Source organism: Mchenga conophoros, linkage group LG12 (genome assembly GCF_057382185.1).
Source record: "Mchenga conophoros isolate Kocher_MC1m ecotype Shallow Benthic linkage group LG12, M_conophoros_male_GT1.1, whole genome shotgun sequence".
NCBI lineage: Eukaryota > Metazoa > Chordata > Actinopteri > Cichliformes > Cichlidae > Mchenga > Mchenga conophoros.
Genome location: NC_140537.1, coordinates 33,918,616 through 33,940,300, shown reverse-complemented (window position 1 = coordinate 33,940,300; position 21,685 = coordinate 33,918,616). Strand labels below are relative to the sequence as shown.

General features: G+C 40.2%; 1 protein-coding gene across 3 annotated transcripts in view; it reads left to right on the top strand.

Annotated features, from left to right (window-relative positions):
- Window positions 1-20,237, top strand: part of cep120 (centrosomal protein 120) — a 35,992-nt gene extending 15,755 nt beyond the window's left edge. For all 3 annotated transcript variants that reach the window (XM_085295441.1, XM_085295440.1, XM_085295439.1), the window contains exons 16-21: window positions 111-272; window positions 363-485; window positions 1,042-1,140; window positions 15,632-15,777; window positions 18,008-18,274; window positions 19,413-20,237. In XM_085295441.1, the coding sequence (XP_085151567.1) occupies window positions 111-272; window positions 363-485; window positions 1,042-1,140; window positions 15,632-15,777; window positions 18,008-18,224 (747 nt within the window). In that variant the 3' untranslated portion in view covers window positions 18,225-18,274; window positions 19,413-20,237. The remainder of the gene's footprint in view (window positions 1-110; window positions 273-362; window positions 486-1,041; window positions 1,141-15,631; window positions 15,778-18,007; window positions 18,275-19,412) is intronic.
- Window positions 20,238-21,685: the final 1,448 nt, after the last annotated feature.

Below are 21,685 nucleotides of genomic sequence, written 5' to 3'. Positions count from 1 at the left end.
ACACATACAAAGGTAGAAGGAAGTGACCAGGCAGTGACATTCACTCTAGTCAAGATTATAACTGACCAACCCGTTTCTCTACAGTAAAGTGAGTGCATCTCTGTTTTCAGACTCAGAGGCTGCAGAGGGAGCTGCGGGCCGAGCATGAGCTGACCCAGAGGGAACTGCAGGAGAGCAGCAGGCGACTGCGACAGGAGTGCGACCACCGGGTGGCGCTAGAGAGAGAAAAAGTCCGACTGATGGAGGAGGAACGAGCACGGTTACTGCAGCAGGTAGAGATTGAGGATTAATCTGTTTGACTGATTCTGATTGTAAAGTCAAGTGACTTCTTCTATTCTTTTCTTTGTGCTCCTGTTGTGCAGATTGCAGATGGTGAGTCTCGGTACAAACAGCTGGAGAAAGAGTTCCAGCTGTTCAGAGAACAACAGAACATCAGACCCGAGTTCAGACTGCAGTCAGAGATCAACCTGCTCACCCTAGAGAAGGTAAAGCAGCTGCTTTAGGAATAGTACTACCTGGAAAGACGGTACTCATTATAATGAAATTAAAGTCAAAGTTACAGCAAAAGAGTAAAGAAATAAAAAACTGACAGACCTTATTTGTACATCACCTTTCTGTGCAGGTTTCCAGGTTTTCTTCACAGATATACGATAAGCTGATGGGACAGAGCAGATGTAATATATAAAAATATTACAAGATGAAATTTAATGAAACTCAAAGAAAATGACACAATTTGCACTCCACAGGTTAGTTAGTGAAATAAAGCAATATTAGAGAAAATGCTAAAAAAAGCTGCTAAAAGTCTAAAATAATAAAAATTATTATACAACATGTAATACTACAATATTACATAAAACAGTGCTCTATAACCTTTTTAAGCTAAAAGGGTTAAATAACATTAATACATTTTTGCAATAATAACTCTAAAATAAGTAAAAATAAAGCAATACTGAAAGAAATAAACTAAAAATGAAAACAAAAAAAATGCAACACAATAAATATGCTATTGAAAAAAGCACAAAAGGTGTTTTTCGTTGTCAGGTGGAGCTGGAGAGGAAGCTGGAGTCCGCCACTAAATCCAAGCTACACTACAAGCAGCAGTGGGGGCGTGCCTTAAAGGAGCTTGCTCGATTCAAACAGGTATGGTTCACCCAGAGAAGGATGTGATTCTTATAGGAGCTGTTTACTGTAGAGTGCTAAACTTTTATACCGGGGTTACAGATTTAAAGGATGGGTAGTCTTAACAATGCATGTTTGCATGTTAGTATGGGCTGTAAAGGTATGTTCATGCTAGTTGTCTAAGTATAAAAATATGGGCCAGTGGTTATCCCTGTTAAGTATGTAAATGTGTTTAAAAACTCATAACAAACCAAACATAAAAAGGATTTTTCAGCAAATTACAGTTACTTATTTTTGTTTTTAGAAAAGCGCAATAACATCTGAAGCTAAATGTTAATTACATTCCAAGTTGATATTCATAGAGTATTCCAGTATGTAATGACATCAGTAACCAGATGGATGAAAACAAGACTAGTAGTCCAGAATCTCAACAGAACAGGACAGAATGATGACAGCAGTACCTGAAACTGACAAAAACAAAACCCAAACTTTACCATTAAAACAAAGCGAGTGAGAGGAGCTGACCTCGGACCGTCTTGACAGCGGTCATATTTCACAGCAGATAATTGTAGTTTTTCAGTGAGGGGATGCTGCAGGTTTTTAAATCTGCTGCTAGAGATGAGCTGACAGTGTTAGGACATGTAAGTGCTCTGTTTAAAGACATAGAGTGAGCAGAGGAAACCAACCATAGCTCCACACACGTCACATCATACTGAGGATGCAGCAGCATGTAGATGTGTGATTGAGTTTTAAGGCAATTTAAAACTTACTGTAGACTTTATATTGCTGTCACCTTTTTTGGTGTTGTCTTTTTATTTCCTCAATCTAAACATGTTCTTTTTAGACTAACTGGTGATTCTAAATTAGCTGTAGGTGTGAATGTGAGAGTGAATGTTTGGTTGCCATTCAGTGTCTTGGTCCAAATGCTGCGACAGATTTCATCACCCTGCAGTTAGTCGCCAAGTTGAGTAATTCACTTTAGTTTAAAGTTCATAGCTTAAACATAATCTCAAAGCACTTTATATTGTAACATTAGGACCCTAAATAAAGCCCCAGATATTAGACGGAGAACCCCAGGAAGAAATTTCCATTAAAAACAGTCTCATTGAGCGGGAGTGACCATCGATGACCAGCTAGGGGGTAAAAAGAGAGGATAAAGGAGCGTAGAGAGATGACAAACAAAAAGGCCAGAACTTAAACTACAAGAGAAACTGGATAAAAGCTGAAGGTGTGCAAAGAGTGGAGAAGTAATGTTTGGTGCATCATGGGAAGTTACGTGAAAGCATCAACAGCAAAAGATGGAAATAGAAAACCGGAATTCAGCTTTTGGTTAGTGACGTCTGCTGCTGCTCTACTCTACTCTAATAGGGACCATCACTTAAAACATGACCATGACGTTGTAAGGCATGAAAGCAGTCTTTTTGAAAACAGAGGAGTTGCTCTCTGCTGGTCATTAAAAAGATTTAAGGCACTTTCACGTTGCTACATGCATCTTTTACAGTATACACTCTGTGGTCAGAGGCCCAAAAAGCATCAAAGTGTATATATCTATGCTGTTTGAGGATTAAGAGTGGATTTGTATTGGTTTTGTGTCCTCACAAGTTTGGAAAGACACACGTGTGTGTTTGTATGTCTGAAGGAGAAAGAAAACGGGAGGAGAACGAAGTGTGTTTTTACATTGGAGTCAAATATTTAGCAGAGTTGAAGTAGACAGCCATCAGTTCTTAACAGCCCATACACACTCATCCACCTATCTTTGTGAGGACTCTGATTCACATACAACTACTAAATGCCTAAACCTAATACCAACCCAAACCCTGAAACCAAACCCTTTGAAGGTCTGTCACAAAGTGAGTGAGCACGTCATCACTCCACAGGCCTACAACTGAAACTTGTCCTCACAAGGGTAGACGTTTATGTGCACACACACAGCACTAAGTGGGGCTTTAGTCAGACTAAGCCTAATGTAAACACACGCAGACGCACAGACCTTATCTGACAAACTAATAACTGTTACCGACATTAACCAGCTGGAAAACTGGACGGACATTTTTCCTCCCCCTCGCTCTCCGTCTCTCTTTCATTTTTCCTTTTTACAGCAGCCTCGCCTCTTTTGTTTCCTCCTGTCTCCTTTTTTCTTCTTGTTTGACAGTTTCTCCTTCTCTTGTGTCTTCACTATTTATCACGTTCAAACTTCTTCCTCATTTTAGTTCTCCTTTCTTTTCTTAATTTTCTTCGTCTGCCTCACGTATCCTTCCTTGTACCTCCTGTCTGCCTCCTTTTGGTTCGCCTTCCTTTTCGTTTCCCATCTTTGTTCTCACTTTTTTTTCTTTTGGTTTTTCCTCCCCATCCCTCCTTCCTCCCCTCTCTTAAGTGCCACATCATTGTAAAGAAAACACAGAGTGATTTATGCACCTCTAAGGGGGTTCAGCTCTGAGTGTCACCCCCCACCTATTAATCATTCCCTGGGTTTGCGTTGAGCAATAAGCTAGTCAGGCGCTAACTATTCAGATGTCACACTCTCGCTTTTTATAAAATATCAGGCCTGTGTTTACACGACCATCCGTCTTGGTGCGCCGCGGTTTTTAAAGCCGCCGCTTGTTTGGTTTTTCTCGGCCTCTACTCGCCTATTTATTCTCTCCTCTCAGCGCCTCGCATGGCGTGCTGTTTAGCTCAAGTCAGATCATAAAAATTCTTGTCCAAGGAATAATGTGCTTTTCTACCCAGGAGGTGCAAGCGGCTGGAGAATTAATACCCACACAGGACTGTGGTTTTAGATCAGAGGGTCGGCCCCTGCCTTTTTGAATTCAAAATATTGGGACAAGGAGCTTAAGTTGGTCTTTTCAAAGAAAAAATACTAGGGCACAAAGAGATTAAAGTTTTGGGACGAGAAGCGTAAATGTGGTATTTTTAGAAGCTAGGTGTTGTGGGACAGAGAATTACACTTGGTCATTTTCTTGAAAAGAAAGAAGCAAAGACTTCTTGGCCAGTTTATTTCTGCAGATCCAGCAGTAACAAAGGCTTTGATACAAAATCCAAGTTTATGGAGGAAAGAAAAGGGGCTGTTGCTGTTCTGATGTGAACTGAAGTCCACCATAGAAGTCAAATATAATCATAAGCCACAACATTAAAACCACCTGCCTGCATCTGATGGGCAAATTATGCAAAAGTGGGTTATTTTTAATGCCTTTTTTTTTTTCCAGCATTTCTAGGCCACTCAAGTACATTTTGCTTCACGTTTTAGCAGGTTTTTTCCCCCCGAAGAATCTATTGTTTCTAGCTTTGGGTACCGCTCACATTTGAACTGCTACTGAGGCCGTTGCTGGAATTTGCAGATGGCCATTTTAAAAACCATGAATCTTATATTTTTAGAATTCAAGTAAATAATTGAATATATACAATTATTTATTAACAATAATAATAATAATAATAAGGTACTTTTTGTTCTTTTGTGAGCTTAAAATGATGTAAAACCTTGGAAAAGTAATTGAAACTATAAACAGAATATAAAGAAATGCCCACTATGACTTTTTGTCAAAACATCAGTGTATTGTGATGAAGAGACATCAATTGAAGTTGAGAAAGATCCAGGTAAAAAGAAAAATTAAAGGTTAAACGGAAGCATACGTTCTGAAATATTTCAGCAGTTTTATCTATAATCATACAGTCTGTGTATCAGTTTTGCAGTAATGTAAATCTACTTATATAAAAGTGCACATAATGTACTCAGTAGTGCAGTTTTTAGTACATTACATGTGGAGATTGCGCGTTCTCTCCAGATACTCCTACAATCCAAAAAGATGTGTGCTAGGTGATTCTAAATTGGCTGTAAGCGTGAATGGTTGTCTGTCTCTCTGTGTTAGCCTGGGGACCTTTACAGGGTGTACTCAACCCTTCGCCCTATGATACCAGAGACACGTTCTGACCCCCAACCACCCTGCGTTAGATAAGTGGAAAAAAAACTTGATGGATTAGTGTTTCATTCAAAATATTGTGGACCACAAGAAGAACACAGGGTAGCATTATAGGGTATACAGTGGGGCAAAAAAGTATTTAGTCAGCCACCAATTGTGCAAGTTCCCCCACTTAAAATGATGACAGAGGTCAGTAATTTGCACCAGAGGTACACTTCAACTGTGAGAGACAGAATGTGAAAAAAAAATCCATGAATTCACATGGTAGGATTTGTAAAGAATTTATTCGTAAATTAGGGTGGAAAATAAGTATTTGGTCACCTCAAACAAGGAAAATCTCTGGCTCTCACAGACCTGTAACGTCTTCTGTAAGAAGCTTTTCTGTCCCCCACTCGTTACCTGTATGAATGGCACCTGTTTGAACTCATCATCTGTATAAAAGACACCTGTCCACAGCCTCAAACAGTCAGACTCCAAACTCCGCCATGGCCAAGACCAAAGAGCTTTCGAAGGACACCAGGAAAAGTATTGTAGACCTGCACCAGACTGGGAAGAGTGAATCTACAATAGGCAAGCAGCTTGGTGTGAAAAAATCAACTGTGGGAGCAATCATCAGAAAATGGAAGACATACAAGACCACTGATAATCTCCCTCGATCTGGGGCTCCACGCAAGATCTCATCCCGTGGGGTCAAAATGATCATGAGAACGGTGAGCAAAGATCCCAGAACCACGCGGGGGGACCTGGTGAATGACCTGCAGAGAGCTGGGACCAAAGTAACAAAGGTCACCATCAGTAACACACTACAACGGCAGGGAATCACATCCCGCAGTGCCAGACGTGTTCCGCTGCTGAAGCCAGTGCATGTCCAGGCCCGTCTGAAGTTTGCCAGAGAGCACATGGATGATACAGCAGAGGATTGGGAGAATGTCATGTGGTCAGATGAAACCAAAGTAGAACTTTTTGGTATAAACTCAACTCGTCGTGTTTGGAGGAAGAAGAATACTGAGTTGCATCCCAAGAACACCATACCTACTGTGAAGCATGGGGGTGGAAACATCATGCTATGGGGCTGTTTTTCTGCCAAGGGGACAGGACGACTGATCCGTGTTAAGGACAGAATGAATGGTGCCATGTATCGTGAGATTTTGAGCCAAAACCTCCTTCCATCAGTGAGAACTTTGAAGATGAAACGAGGCTGGGTCTTCCAACATGACAATGATCCAAAACACACCGCCCGGGCAACAAAGGAGTGGCTCCGTAAGAAGCATTTGAAAGTCCTGGAGTGGCCTAGCCAGTCTCCAGACCTCAACCCCATAGAAAATCTGTGGCGGGAGTTGAAAGTCCGTGTTGCTCGGCGACAGCCCCAAAACATCACTGCTCTCGAGAAGATCTGCATGGAGGAATGGGCCAAAATACCAGCTACTGTGTGTGCAAACCTGGTAAAGACCTATAGTAAACGTTTGACCTCTGTTATTGCCAACAAAGGTTATGTTACAAAGTATTGAGTTGTATTTTTGTTATTGACCAAATACTTATTTTCCACCCTGATTTACGAATAAATTCTTTACAAATCCTACCATGTGGATTCATGGATTTTTTTTTTCACATTCTGTCTCTCACAGTTGAAGTGTACCTCTGGTGCAAATTACTGACCTCTGTCATCATTTTAAGTGGGGGAACTTGCACAATCGGTGGCTGACTAAATACTTTTTTGCCCCACTGTACATATACAGGGTAGAATTACTTAGATTACAATTTGGCGATGCACAAACTTCTGTCACACAAGATAACATTCTTCACTCTTCTGGACCTTTTGAAGATGTAGCAGTAGAGTTGGAGTTGGTCATCACGATTAGGAGCTCAATACTCCACTGATTGCCACAGAGTATTTGTTATTTTATTGATTTTAAGTGCAGCATCTTCCATGTGCCCACATACCTGCAAATGCTTTTTATCTTACCACGTAGAAAAATGCAATCCTTTTCCATGGGAAAGAGTCTGCCGGGGGTTAAAGTTTTATAACAGTTTGTTGAAGGTCCATTCTCTGCTTGGACCAGTTAACCTCCATCATGTCTTGGTTTCATTGGTCATGTGATCTTGCTGCTGAGTTCAGCTCCCCTCGGGGCTATCCAGACTAAAAGTGTCCTCTCTCATGACGCCGTGAGTGTGTTTGTATAAAACTGTCTGTCAAACAGCAGATGTAACATGTTGTCTGAGGGTATTTCAGTGTTACTGGTCTCAGTGGACACTCTGATGGTTCCCACTGGTCATTCCTGAAATATTATGGAGTCCCAGGGTGAGGGGTGCTGTCCCAGACAGCGAGGGTCAAAGGGTTTGATCGGTACTGAGAGATTTTAAGGAATAATACTCTACACATGATGAATTTTCAAATTTTTTCCACACAGTTGCTTTGCTGGATGGTTTTCAGTCCATCTGGAAGTAAGCACGCGGCTGAAAACACATAAGCAAAGCAGGAAAGGCAAACAGTGGTAGTTCATAGAAGTTTAATATAAAGAGCCAAGCAGCTCCACTGGGAACGTGAATTTAACACAAATTGCAAACAGTTGGAATAGAAATGACGTTTTTGACCACTTGTCGGTCAGAGAGCTGGTAATGAACATCAGTTATTTCTCAGGAACAGAAACCTCAAATGGAGCCAAAAGAATGTGTCAAACAATGAAAAATGGGAAACACTCTACTATAACCATTGTTAATAAATGGTAAATTGACCGTTAATTAAACTTCAGTTGCCTCTCGCCCTGCGACAGCTGAGCTAGGCTTCGGTCCAGCCCCCCCACCACAACTCTGCAATGGAGTAAGCTGTTAGGAAGCTGGTTGATATTAACAGTGAAAATTGGTTTGTAGAGCATTTTCTGGATGGTTATTATAAAGCTGAGGCTGATTTTGATCATTTTTGTTTTTTCTCTTGTCGTTTTCTTGCATTTCCACTCAGATAGGTTTAGTTTGGTTAAGTCCAGGAAAACATTGCTGTTTAAAGTTAAGTGAGCCTGGTTTTGCCCCAGGAATAGACTAGCGCTCTGTATTTGCCTTCTGGCACCAGGCATGCTTGAGGCAGGGTTGAGAAGACATGGGTGCACAAGCAGTTTAGTCTCTAACTGCTTTTCACTTTTATTTCCATGCAGTAACACAGAGATTCCCAGATGACAGAGGAAGATTTTGTGACAGTTGGAAAAGATGACTTTCTCAGATCATTTGAAAACCCTTCATGATCACTTTGTTTGCCGCTTTGACTTCTTGCTCTACAACAACACTGATGGGCTTGATTTTTATTTCTGGTCTTTACTGCAGTGAGTTTTAAGCTTAGGCCTGTGTTGACATCACAGTTTAGGTGAACGACTAATATGTCGGGCAGAATTGCAGTTTTTAGTGATTGACATGGTTCAGAGTTGGTCTTACAAAAAGCTCGATCACAGCTTTACACACTCGTCTGCATGTTGTCACTGTTTGTGCCGTTCTTTCTACAGCTCACTGTGGTGACTGAAGTTATAATATGCAAACAACCAACGTGAAACATTGTAAATTTGAAAGCTGATTTTGGTCAGATTATTGAGCTTTTGGTCCCATAATTTATTTTTAAATCGTTTATTTTGTGTGTCGCTGCTTGTTTTAAAGATTGAACAAATAAGAACTTCAGCTTTAACTAGGTATCGCAACTCCGATATTTCAGTGCTACTAATACATTGAAACTTCACTTCAAAGAGTGAATACAAACCCAGTGCTTAATGTTAAATGTTTCGGTCTCCATTATAGACGGACGGCATTCTTCAACTCTGCTCCTGCAGCTTTTATCTCCTGCTTATTGGTCTTAAACGAGGGCGATCGTGGCTCAAGAGTTGGGAGTTCGCCTTGTAATCGGAAGGTTGCCGGTTCGAGCCCCGGCTTGGACAGTCTCGGTCGTTGTGTCCTTGGGCAAGACACTTCACCCGTTGCCTACTGGTGGTGGTCAGAGGGCCCGGTGGCGCCAGTGTCCGGCAGCCTCGCCTCTGTCAGTGCGCCCCAGGGTGGCTGTGGCTACAATGTAGCTTGCCATCACCAGTGTGTGAATGTGTGCGTGAATGGGTGGATGACTGGATATGTAAAGCGCTTTGGGGTCCTTAGGGACTAGTAAAGTGCTATATAAATACAGGCCATTTACCATTTAAACCTCCACTCTGCATGTCCCTGCAGCCTGAACATATGGACCTTAACCCTTCAAACACAGCAGATATAACAGAGCTGCAGGCATGTTTAACCCTCTGTTGCAAAGATCTCATCTGCTCAGTGCTACATTTAATTAGTGAGGTTGAAAAGCCTGCAAACATTACACTATTTAGGCTGCTGGTTGTGATATTGACTTAATAATTATATCAGTATGATGGTAAGAGTTCTCAAGATGAAATTGATGACTTCAATTCTGAAAACTTGTTGATCCGTCTCTATATTCAAAAACATTTTATTCCAGTTTTATTTCCTAAAATTGGCAAATTTCTCATCAGTCTACTTCTTGAATAAATAAAACTTGCTGATATTTTTTTTTTTCATCTGAGGAAATGGTAAATGGCCTGTATTTGTATAGTGCTTTACTCAAACAATGTAAGTTGCACATTTTCTAAAAACATCTGTGAGTCCTTATTACTTAAACTCCACTTTGTTTTTCTCCAGACGGCCAAAATGTGGGTTAAGTGATTTACAAAACTGCTCTTGTGTGTGAAGCTCACCCAGCTTCTTATGGAAACCAGAGATTCTGTATATGAAGCTAGGAACCCTCGTTTATCTCTAATCATCCTCATTTCCTTCGTGTTTTATCCGTCATGTCTCTAAACAAGCTCACAGAGCGCTGGTGAAAAACTCCCCCTGAACTCCCACAGGTGGCGAGCTGCTCAGAAAACTTCATGTGATTATAGAAAAGTGTGTCCACATGTAAGCGATGGGATGAAAGTGTTTGTACGAGGCATCCCCCACCCAGCTGCTCAAGACTTCTGACAGTACAGGCGAGTAATGGAGGGTCAGACAGCAGGGGAGGAGAAGTCATTCTCGGAGCATCCATCCCAGAAACCAGCATCCAGCCTGGTCTTCATCTTCAGGCTCACAGCAGTTTTTTTAGCCGTTGATAAAGGAGCAGTGAAGGCTGGATGTTGTGTTGTGGTTCACAGTGGTCATGGATATCATTTTATCTCAGTTTATATTTTCGGTCTGTTTAAACATTTCATTTGAATGTGTTTCAAGAATCAGGAACTTAAGATGGATGCTCTTTTATTCAAACAGTCTGATATAATAGACACAGCTATATATTCAGAGATTTCGATACAGCGGTACCACTAATGTTGAAAAATGAAAAATACGCCAATTCAACGTCTATAAAACTGGAAATTCCAAGTCCAACTTTCTTTCTGTCATGATTTTTGATTGTTTGACTTTTTGTGATTTGAACCACACCAGTGGGCTTCACATGCTAGATGCTCTACACAAGATGCTCGTAGTCTCTCGATTACATCAAAGGATGTAAAAAGGCCCCAGGAGGAGGCCTGAGGGCAGACTCGGGACACGCTGCAGAGATTACAACTCTCGGCTGGCCTGGGAACGCCTTGGTGTTCCCCCGGACAAGCTGCAGGAGGTGGCCGGGGAGAGGGAGGTCTGTGCTTGAGCAGTAAGGTCGTGTTTATACACCACGGACAAGCAGTTGTGCCTATTATATTTTATTAAATGCACCTGAAGGTCGTAGTTGATGGATCATAGATAAATGACCAGTCACAAAAAAAACTTGAAGAGCAGGTTGAAGTCCACTTGGACGCTTGCATATTCATGGAGAAATATAAATATTATCGCTGCATGATTGTGGATTTTATCTTATCTGCAAAGAGATGACACTTCTGAGTAGAGGCTGAGATTAATTTCATTAATTTAATCGCTTTTGGTGACCAAAGCTTTTTATATTTCTTTTTTTAATTTAATGAACAATACCAAAAACTTCCAAAAATTGGCATTTGCCCCTAGAGTCAAAGCATACCTTGAGCTTTCTTCTACATGGCTTTTGTTAAGTGAAGTTTCTCCTTTGGTTACCTCAGCTGATGCTAAGATTTTCATTCGGAGTGAGCAGGATGAACAGGGTTAGAAATGAGTATAACAGAAAGATAGATGGACGGATCAAATCAACAAGACATCAGGACAGCAGAGTGAACGGGAAGGTTTACAAGATGGTAGCGAGACCTGCTATGATGCATGAACGACAGGAAGTCGAGCTGGAGGTGGGAGAAGTTGAAGATGCTTTTCACTGGGAGTGACCCGAAGGGACAAGATTAGAATATCAGAGGGACAGCTCAGGTTGAGGTTTGAGGGGCATGTTTGAGATGGTTTGGACATGTGCAGAGGAGGGATGGTGGATATATTGGGGAAAGAGTGTTGAAGATGGCTCTGACAGGTTGGAGGAAAAAAGGAAGACCACAGAGAAGTTCATGGATGTCGTGAAGGAGGACATGATAGTTGTTGTGATAGGGTTGGGTGCTAAGGGTAGGGCGAGATGAAGGGAGATGATCTGCTGTGGCAACCTCTAAAGGGAGCTGAACAGAAAGAGGAACCAACGGAATAATTTTATACAGATTATTTTGTTTTCATAATTGGTGGAAGCCAAAATCAGATTAATTGTGTTGCCTTATATTTAGTTTACAATCCGTGGCCACTGGTCCCCCTTCATCCAGAACTATGTCTGTCCTGTCAAATACACTTCTCGGGTAGGTGACCACATTTTGTTAGAACTGTCCATGTGGTTATTTTGATGCTGTCAGCTGTGATTCAGAGCCCAACTGTGTAATATCTGCTTCAGAGTCCTGACTTTTAGCTACTTTTCTCTGTGCCTCCCGTTCCTCCTACCCCCCTGTTGAGGCCTCGGTATCACCTCGTCCTCTGATTGTTTCAGGACTCAGCCTCAGGTTGTCCTTGGCAGCGGGCACTAGAGAAAATGTTTAGCCTGTTTGTTTTTCTAGTAATTAGCCCTAAAACGGCCTGTAATACAGACTGTTAATGGTCCACAGAGAGCTGAGCCTGTGTCAACACACGTGTGTGTGTGTGTGTGTGTGTGTGTGTGTGTGTGTGTGTGTGTGTGTGTGTGTGTGTGTGAGTGAGAGATGGTGTGTTTTTTCTGTGAGGAGGCGATCAGCCGTGTGAAAGTGGAAGCTTTCTGTGTGTGTGTAATGTGAAAATGTTGGTTTTCCCATCCAGAATGAGCCGGCTGCTCGATCTGCTCTCTATCAGCCGAGCGCACAGACAGATTCCAGCCTCTCCGATCACCTCCCCACTGCCTGCGCTCTGCTGCTCGCACTCTTCCTCATTATTGCGCCGTCAGCTGAGTATGGGATGGTAATGTTGCTCAGCCTATTAAAGATATTTTAACAACTGCTTTTAGTGGTTAAATTTAGAGGATCGCCTTCGACCTTTGGTGCGCCTTCTCCATGAGATCATGGTCAATCTGCACTGTAACTAATGGATACTAAGAAAATAAAGCTGCAGTTAGTCAGTAAATCCATTAGCTCATCAATGGAAAGTTATTGTCCATTATTTTGATACATGATTACATATTAACCGTCAAGCTTTTGTTCCCATTTTACAATTCCTCTGAACTTTCCGCTTTTGGGGCCTCATTTCTGTAAATTTAAAGACTTTTGGATTTTGTTCTCTAAAAATGTAAACTGTCGTCCGATTTCAAAACGGAAAAATCAAAACAGACTCCAGTGAAACTCTTTCTGCTGGGGAAAAACAAAAGAGTTCATCGTTTGAGTGCATCAAAAACAAAGTGCTTAACCATCACGTAACCACACACTGCCATTCGCTTTAGGGAGAATTAACTTAATTGTCAACATTTGCTGCTTTTATTTGCCTTTCAATTATGATAAATTTAATATTTTGGAAGTTAGACAAAACAGCTTTCACTGTTTTCATAGACCTTTGATCCATCTGTTGTCTGAACAGCTGATCTGATTCAGGGCTGCAGTGAGCTGGAGCCTGTCCCAGCTCATTTTGGCAAGCTTGGTCAGAGATGCAGGGTAAACTCTGGACAGATTGCCGGCCCTTCGTAGGCCGAACACAGAGAAACATTCTGGTTCACATTCATGCCTACAGTCAATTTTGAATCAGCGATTACTCAAATGTGCCGATCTGTGGATAGTGGAAGGCAGCTGTCATACCCAGAGACAACAGGGAGGTGCAGCAAGAACATTAAGCTCCCCTGTGAAAATCATTTATTTAAAAATATTTTAAAAAATCAGTTACCTAATAAATCAACATAATTTTTAGTTTAAGCTGTTAAAGAGAGCATCTCAGTTTTTTCATGATAAGAAATAAGAAGCCCCCCCCCCCCCACCCCCCAAAAAGACAAAAACAAAAACAAAACCAAAGTGTTGATTGTCATAACTTCCTACTGTTTGTTTGCTGTTCAGCCATCAGATATTAAATATTTTAGTCTGTTTGTCAGAACAGTGGATAACCTCCAGATCTTCAGCACAGCATGAAGATAAGAAACAGGTTACCGCATAAAGCTGCCATAAACCAAAACCAGTGGCCAAGTGACTTAAAACCTTTGTGCTAAAGCCCAGACAAACTTCATCCTGCAAGTAACCCTAAAAACCTAAAACCCAATTGGTTGATTTGATTAATTGTTTACCTGTTAGTAAAACATGTAATAGTTTGATATTAAGTGCTGCCAGTCTTGATCCTGACATATGACAGATTAAATATTTTGGACTGTTTTTCAGACAAAATGTTTCTACTTTAAGAAATTCCTGCATTTTTTGGTCTCACATTCTGTTAAATGTTAATGAAGCTGCTGGTCAGCTTGCCTCTGTGTTTTATGCAATCCCTTCAATATTTCAATTCTTTAAATAATATTAAAAAACAATGTGCCAAATATTCAGCTTTTTCTGTCTTTTATAATGAAATAAATTATTTGTTTAGATTTTGCAAATGCAACTTTGCAAGCAAAACATTAGACATGAGAAGAATGTCACAGCTGAGTAGCTGCTAACCACCACCCTGTTTTCAAAGGAAAAGGGCAAATATTAGATGTTTCTAAATGACTCATTCAGTTTAATTTAAATATTTAAATTTGTTTGTGGACTGTTACACAGATCAGACTTCACTGCTGGATGTTTTACAGACCAAACAACAATCACATGATCATGAAATTAGTCATCAGATTAATTAATACATTTAAGAAGTGGTTTAACTGATTAATTAACTATAACTTTAAACCTTCAGCGGTAACTAATTACCAAACATGAGAATTTACTTTAACCACTTTTCTGGATCATCATTTCTAACCACGTAATTCGTTCTCAAATGTGCTTAATAACAAAAATAAGTGTTAGCGGCAGCCCTCGACTGGGGTTATGAGTAATTTTGATGACTTGCTGACCCTCTGCTAGTGCTGGAAACATTCACACATCCTTCCAGGGTTCACGTGTAGCCAGATATTTGTCACTTTTAACGGTGACAGTCAGAATAATAAGAAATACCCCAGTAACTGTTTTCTCCAATCACTACATAAAACGTGAGCTGCAATGATTAGCCAATAGATGATTCATCTGCAGCTGTTTTCATATTTATTCAACGTTTTCGGTCATTTTTAATAAACTGAAAGTAGAAAATTCTCCCAGTGCGCTTTTCTGCTTCTCTTGGTCTCGTGTTGAATATGTAATATTTTTCTAATTTAAAAGTAAAAAGATATTTGGTAACATCACTTTATGCTTTTGTATGTTGAGATTTCACATTATTTTTCTCCCATTTTATTATTTTATTGACCAAAAAAGACTTTGTACTTTTTTAATCTAGATTATTTGATAATTTGTTTACATTTAATTATGTCTTAAATACGGTTCGAAAGCGCGAGGTTTTCACAGCACATGCTCTTTTTATCCCTTCTCGTAGACAGTAGGTTCATATGTTGGAGTTATGTCATCACCTTCAATCTTTTATGTTCTTATATCAGATTTTTTTTTCTGCAGGTTGTTGGATGTATAACCTGCAGCCTTTAAATGATAACTCTTTACATTTATAATTAAAGGTCTGAAGGAACGCCACATTTGTTTTCTCTCTTCAGACGGTTTTGTTGATTTATGAGCGTCCAGCTGACTCGGCTCAGATTGCTGTTCGGGACGGTTTTGGGAACTCTGAGCTGGAGGCCCGAGCAGCTGAGAGAAATACGGCTTTTGGACATTTTTTATTAAGTTTCCTTTGAGTTCTCACCGCGTTGCTGTTGGTCTCCGTGTGAATTCTCTCGAAGCCCTGCGGCATTTTTCTCAGGCCAGCTTTATGAAAATGTGAAACCAGACAAATTTATCACCACAGTGCTCTGTGTGCAATTTGGAAAAACACTTTCTTGGCATCTGAACTCACACATTTCAGCGCACGGGTCAGAGGTTTATTTTCAAATATTCTCAGTTCAGATCTGATCAGTTGACCGGTGCTTGAATGCCAAGGTTCAAGTCAAACGTGTTGGAAGTCACAGTGAAGATCTTGAGGTTACGTGAGGTGAAAGAGAACCTGATTCTGCTCACATTTAACGAACATTCACAGCTTCATAGTTTCTCTTGTTTTGTTTTTTGCAGCGGGAGCAGGAAAACGCCATGACGCGTCTGAAGAAACAACAGGCTGAGCTCGAAGCCATGAGGCTGCGTTACCTAGCAACGGAGGAGAAGGAGGCGGTCCGACAGGACCGACAGGAGCTGGACAGCATCAGGAACGAGCTCAACAGGTGATGGTGATGATCAAGTTCAACAGACTCGGGGTGTCTTTCTGTTACGTGGCTGCACTTATCCCAACATCAGCAACCGCAAAGTGGTCGCAAAAATCAGCTCGACCAACCCAGAGTTTCCAAATTTAGCTGTGAGCACGCTCACACGAAACAGTTGAAACATCATAGAGAATGGCAGGAGTAAAGCTGTCTGCACGCTTAAGACTGGAAATGCCTCTGTAGACAGAATTCACTATAAGCCAGCAAACAGCTGTGAGCAATTAGTTTTTTTAATTACAACCAACAGGAAAAAAAATAAAGTTGCACCTAAAACATGAATGAATAAAATTCAGTTTCTTATTTACGCTACTTTCCAGAGGACTGATGCATCCTTTGGCAGTAGCTTTTTCTCGTCTTGAGCATAAAAGTTCAGCAAATCTGCAGCATAAGTTACCATGGCAACATGCCTCATTTGTAATAATAAAATCTGAGCGTTGAACCTGAAAGTATATTGCAGAGGTGGGACCAAGTCATTGTTTTGCAAGTCTCAAGTAAGTCTCAAGTCTTTATCCTCAAGTCTCAAGTCAAGTCTCAAGTAATGTCAGGCAAGTCAGAGTCGAGTCTCAAGTCACTGGTGTAAAAGTCCGAGTCAAGTCACAAGTCTGAAACTTTGAATTTCAAGTCCTTTCGAGTCTTTAAAAAAAACAAACGAAAAAATAATGTTGCAGTTATGCTAAATGTAAATATTAGACCATGTAATTTTAAAATCTGTGTTTTTCTCAACACATGACAAAATAGTGAACTTAGAAAATATACACAAATTGTGTAATTGCACCTCTTTAAAATGCAGCTCAATTAAACCTAGCTCCAAGAATAATTTTCACCGACAGTTCTGAGATACGCTGCATGTTATTCTTGGATGCGGTTGTAGGACCGGCTTTAAAATCGCATGACAAAAATATCATACATATTAAAAAAACTGTATCACCAACGTAGCCTGGACAACATTTGCTAGTTAGATGAAGTCAACTATCTCATCTTAGCATATTTATATGCATATTTATAATCATACGGTTCTTGGAGTGAGTGCATACACTCATGAAGTTTAGTAACTTCCGGTCACTGCAACAAGCCCAGGTACAGTTTACCGACGGATGGGTGCAGGACCTTGAAATGCACCGTGTAGAACGAAAGACCATCGTACGTATCATAAGTTTACCAGTCTCACAAATCGTCATCATAAATACACATTCGTTAACCGTTTATTAATATAACCTTTGAGCTCAACGGTAATTAATTAGTAGTGGAAATAATTTCTGGTAGCATCACAGAAATGTAGCAGTGACAACAATACTGTATGCTGTAATCGTACTGGGCAATTAGTGATACAAAAAACCTGTTTTATCCTGTGAATAAAAGTATGTGTTTTTGTCAATGTACCATAATAACAGAAGCGAAACGCAATATTGTGTCAGGACAATTCACTATTTATGCACAATAAATAAAGGAGCATAGCGCGACAATTTCTGTTCAGCGCCAGACTTGCTTGTAACCTATATCACCAATTATGTTATGAAAATGACGTATTAACTACAACAGCAGACTGACCTTTGTGTAAATGCTTGGAGCAGACTAACCTGTGAGCTGGAGTGTTCTGGGACGTTATATTTGGTCTTTGAATGGCTGCAATCCAGTCGCCTCTTTGTTACTTCGGAAACATGGCTCGAACAATTTCTCTTCAACGACGTAATCCGATAACAACCGATCTCTTTACCCGTCGGCTTCCCGTGGCTGTCATGCGACCGGCTATTGCAGTTAATAATACAACAGCTTCTTGACATTTTTGTGTTTCTTTTTATCGCTGTGTGACTGATTTTAATTGAAAGCCTGCGTGCGCTAGTGCCGCTTGCCACGAGTTCCCAGAATCCTTTGCGGTTCTACCCGTGAATGACGTCACATTTTCAATCTCCATATAATATGCATGTTAAATTTTATATTTGGGGTAAAATATCAAGTCTTTTCAAGTAAACCGGTTCAAGTCCAATTCAAGTCCCAAGTCATTGGTGTAAAAGTCCAAGTCAAGTCACAAGTCTTAGAACATTTTTTCAAGTCAAGTCTAAAGTCATAAAATTAATGACTCGAGTCTGACTCGAGTCCAAGTCATGTGACTCGAGTCCACACCTCTGGTATATTGCCCCAAACCCTGCTTCACAGTACAGACTCCTGTAAGGCATTTTGTTTTCTTCAACAGGTTAAAACAGCAAGATGACAGATTAGGCCCCACCCCCTCTGTGCTTGACCCCGCCCCCGGTCTGGCTCTGAGCGAGAGCGCCGAGGAGCACCTGAGCCGCCTGTTGGAAGAGAGAGACGCGTTGCTAAGGACCGGAGTTTATACCCACGAAGACCGAATCATCGCCGAGCTCAACAGGCAGATACAGGAAGCCATGACGGACAGAGGGAAGCTCTGACCGCTGCTGCAGCCGTCCAATCAGAGTCTGAGTCACACCTGAGGCTGCAGGTAAATCGGCTACCTGTTTGAATTCAGTTCGAAACCTGAGTCCGATTTGATCACATCTTTGTAATTCTTCAGAAAGAAAACAAACAGGCGACACGTTTGTTGTAATTGGGTAAAATTTAAATGGACCCTTTCTGCTAATATCCAGCTTATATTTTTATTTTTTGGAAAATACTACAACAGCTTTTCATGATTTACAGTTCAAAGTAATCCCTGTAACCTGCATCCCCCCCTGGCTCATCTGAAACGCGCTGTTTTAGCTCCTCCCCTTTCAGGACCACCCTCACTTTCAGACACACACGGGCGAAGCAGAGCCTGAGGGCTCCAACCGACCACAGACCACATCAGTCTGAAAGATGTTTATTCAGCAGATCCCGACTGCTGAATAAACATCTTTCCTCTGTGCTGCAAAATCAGGCATTAAATTTTTCATTATTATGGTATTTGTGTATAACATATAAATAATTAATGTTAACCTAGACCTTTGTGCATTCGTGCAGATCTGTGCTGTGTTACATTTTGATTAAATGTAAAACAGTTTCCCTCTGTATTTATCACATAAAGCAATGAGACGTGCACAATGTTCCTTTTAAGACAATTACCGAGCAGCGGGGACATTTTTAAAGTAAATGCAGCATATTATTGAATTATTGCGCTCTCTGTAAGTATTTTTATTTTTTAAACAAGGCCTTGAGCCTCCTGTGCTGGCAGTGATATGTCACATGTACCTTAATCATGGAGTTTAATGTAGTGCAGTGTGTAAAGTTCGATATCAGCAGCGTCTATATGGAAAAAGGCAGCTTTCCTACGATTGGCTTTCACTTTAACGCAAAGATGAACAGCATGTAGCCTCTATGGATTCTGTGTCTGAGATAACTGTATTAGGGATACCCCCTCTCTGTGACATCATACAGAGCAAGCAGTAAAAAAAAAACCTGTGATATTAAGTATTCAGAGCAGTCTGAAGTCAGAGGTTTCAGCCCACAGAGAGTACTTGTACATGCACTGACCTCGTTATTTAAAAATTTTACCAACCTCATTATGAACATGCACCAATAGAATAGATATGATAGAAAATATAGCAACTTAGAACCTGAATGAGATCTTTTTCTCATGTGCGCCAAAATCTGTCTCCAAACAGAACTCAAGCGCATGTTGGTGGATGAACTCTCCCGGAGTCCTGAAGCTTCGACAGCGTCTGTTACATAAATCAACCTCTATTTAAAATCTGTGTTTATCTGTGAACGAGTGAGTGTTGTATAAAAACTCAGAGTTTTGCTTTTAAAGCATCATCCTGCTGATTTTCAGTGTTTTACCTTTAAAAAGACAAATGCATAACGTTCAAGGACACTGCAACATTCACTGAGTGTCTGTTAGTGTATTAACTGTGTAAATAGACTCGTCCTTCATTTGTTGTGTCAGTGAACGCACCACAGACTCAAACGATGATTAGTTAATTGTTCGATTTCTTCCTTTATTTCATGTTTTGTGAATATCTGAAAAAGATATTCGGTTTAGTTTAACAGAGGATCAGGAAAACTTCCTTTTTTTTCACTCCATGCAGATAAATTTATTTTGTTGACGTTATTATGCTCATTTTTACATAATGGCTGCTTAGGAAGCAGAGAATAAATTATAATATAATAAAAACGAACTTTTGATTTTTGGATCTTGTTAAAATCAACAAGATCGGATGTTTCTTTACTAAAAACAGGAAACCAGCAGAGTGATCCTTGAGAGCCTGAAGCATTACTGAGTAAATGTTCTTTTTAAGTTATTAGAGACTCTGACGAGCCTGTGTGCAGTGTTGAGGAGTTTTTCTGTCTGACAGCAGGTGGCGCTGTAGCCTCAGAAACTCTCCTGCAAACACTGAGATCTAATTTATTTTTTAATGATCAGAGATGACTGATCTGTGTGCACGTGTGGAATAAATTATTTTGAGAGAAAAGCTGCTGTGTGTCTTTCATTAGTGTTTTTTAGAGAGCAGATCAGTATATTTACTCATCATTAAAAATTTTAAATTCTCCTGAAACCGTTTCTTTTAAATAAATTCATTTCTCTGTTCGCCAGTAAATGTAAATATGAGAATATTTCATTGGAGTCCTGATTGTGATTTTATTCTAAACCAAATGAGGAGGAAGAATTACAGATGATGTAAAAATGAATCTATAACTGCTGTTGCTCATTGGACTGGAGCTTTAGTACTCGAGTAATACAGGACGCAAGTAACTGAGTGAGGTCATTTATGATGCACACTTCCATGTGCCATCGGGATATTTTAAATTCTCAAAATATTCGCTACAATCCATCCAATTGATTATTAAACTGTAAGTTCTGCAAAGTTTCTGTTAATTACAGCTGTTAGAATTATTTTTTTTAAAGCAGTAAATATAAAAGAGTAAATCCTAAAAATGCAAAACACTTTTAGGTCCAAAGTGAAATGAAACAGAGCTGAAGATGGACTGCGCTGAGCAGACAGACGACATGTGTTATAACATGTAGAACATGTTCTCTCACACACGCAGATGCATTAGTGTGTGCTCACGGTGAGCAGATGTTCCAGCTCATCCGTGCAGACGAGGACGAGAGGAAGACGTGAAGAAAAAGTCAAGTGAAAAAATGTTGATGTTTAAAGCGAAATCCTTTCAAGTCTTGTCGGCTTTCTGCGTTTTTACCTCCAGCTTTTAAAACTTCAGTTCAATTTGCTGCATAACAAGGATGTAAAATGATGCTCAGATGTTAGTGACCCTCTCACTGTTTTTATTCTGAAAAATGTTTTTACTTGATAAGTTTCCAAAGAAAGCCAGGAGCAGCTGTGATGCAAAAGTGATGTTATTTACAAACTGAGTTGGCACCTCTAGTTGTATCTCTCCTCTTTTTGATTTTTTTCATATCAGACATCATAATTACACCCAATGAGACAATTGAAACAAGAGGACTTTGAACTGAAACAATGGAAAGGATGATCCAACTCCTTCAAGTCTCTTTCAAAGGATGGCAGTTGTTTCCAGTTGTCTTTTTGTGTCTAAAATTTTGGAGCAAGTACAACCAAAATGGAAACAAAAAAATGGGTTTTAAAATCAAAACATACGGACAGAAGACTCAAAGAAAAATGCTTTTGAAAACAGAAAATGCAACAAAATAAATGAAAAGCAGTCAGTGTTTGCAAGAGTGGGACAGATGAAATGAGATTCACATGCAGCCTTTAATTATTTTCTTCCCTTTTTTAAGCCAGAATGTTCACTTATTAACCCTCTGAAGTCGTCATCAGTGACAACCTGAATCCAATCAATAACCTGAACTCTAAAATCTAGGCAATCAGAACCTGTCATTTTTGGTTTTACTAAATTGTCCTGCCTTTGCAAACAGCCAGCAAAGAAAAGTGTCAGTGGAAATGCAGCACAACAAATGCAC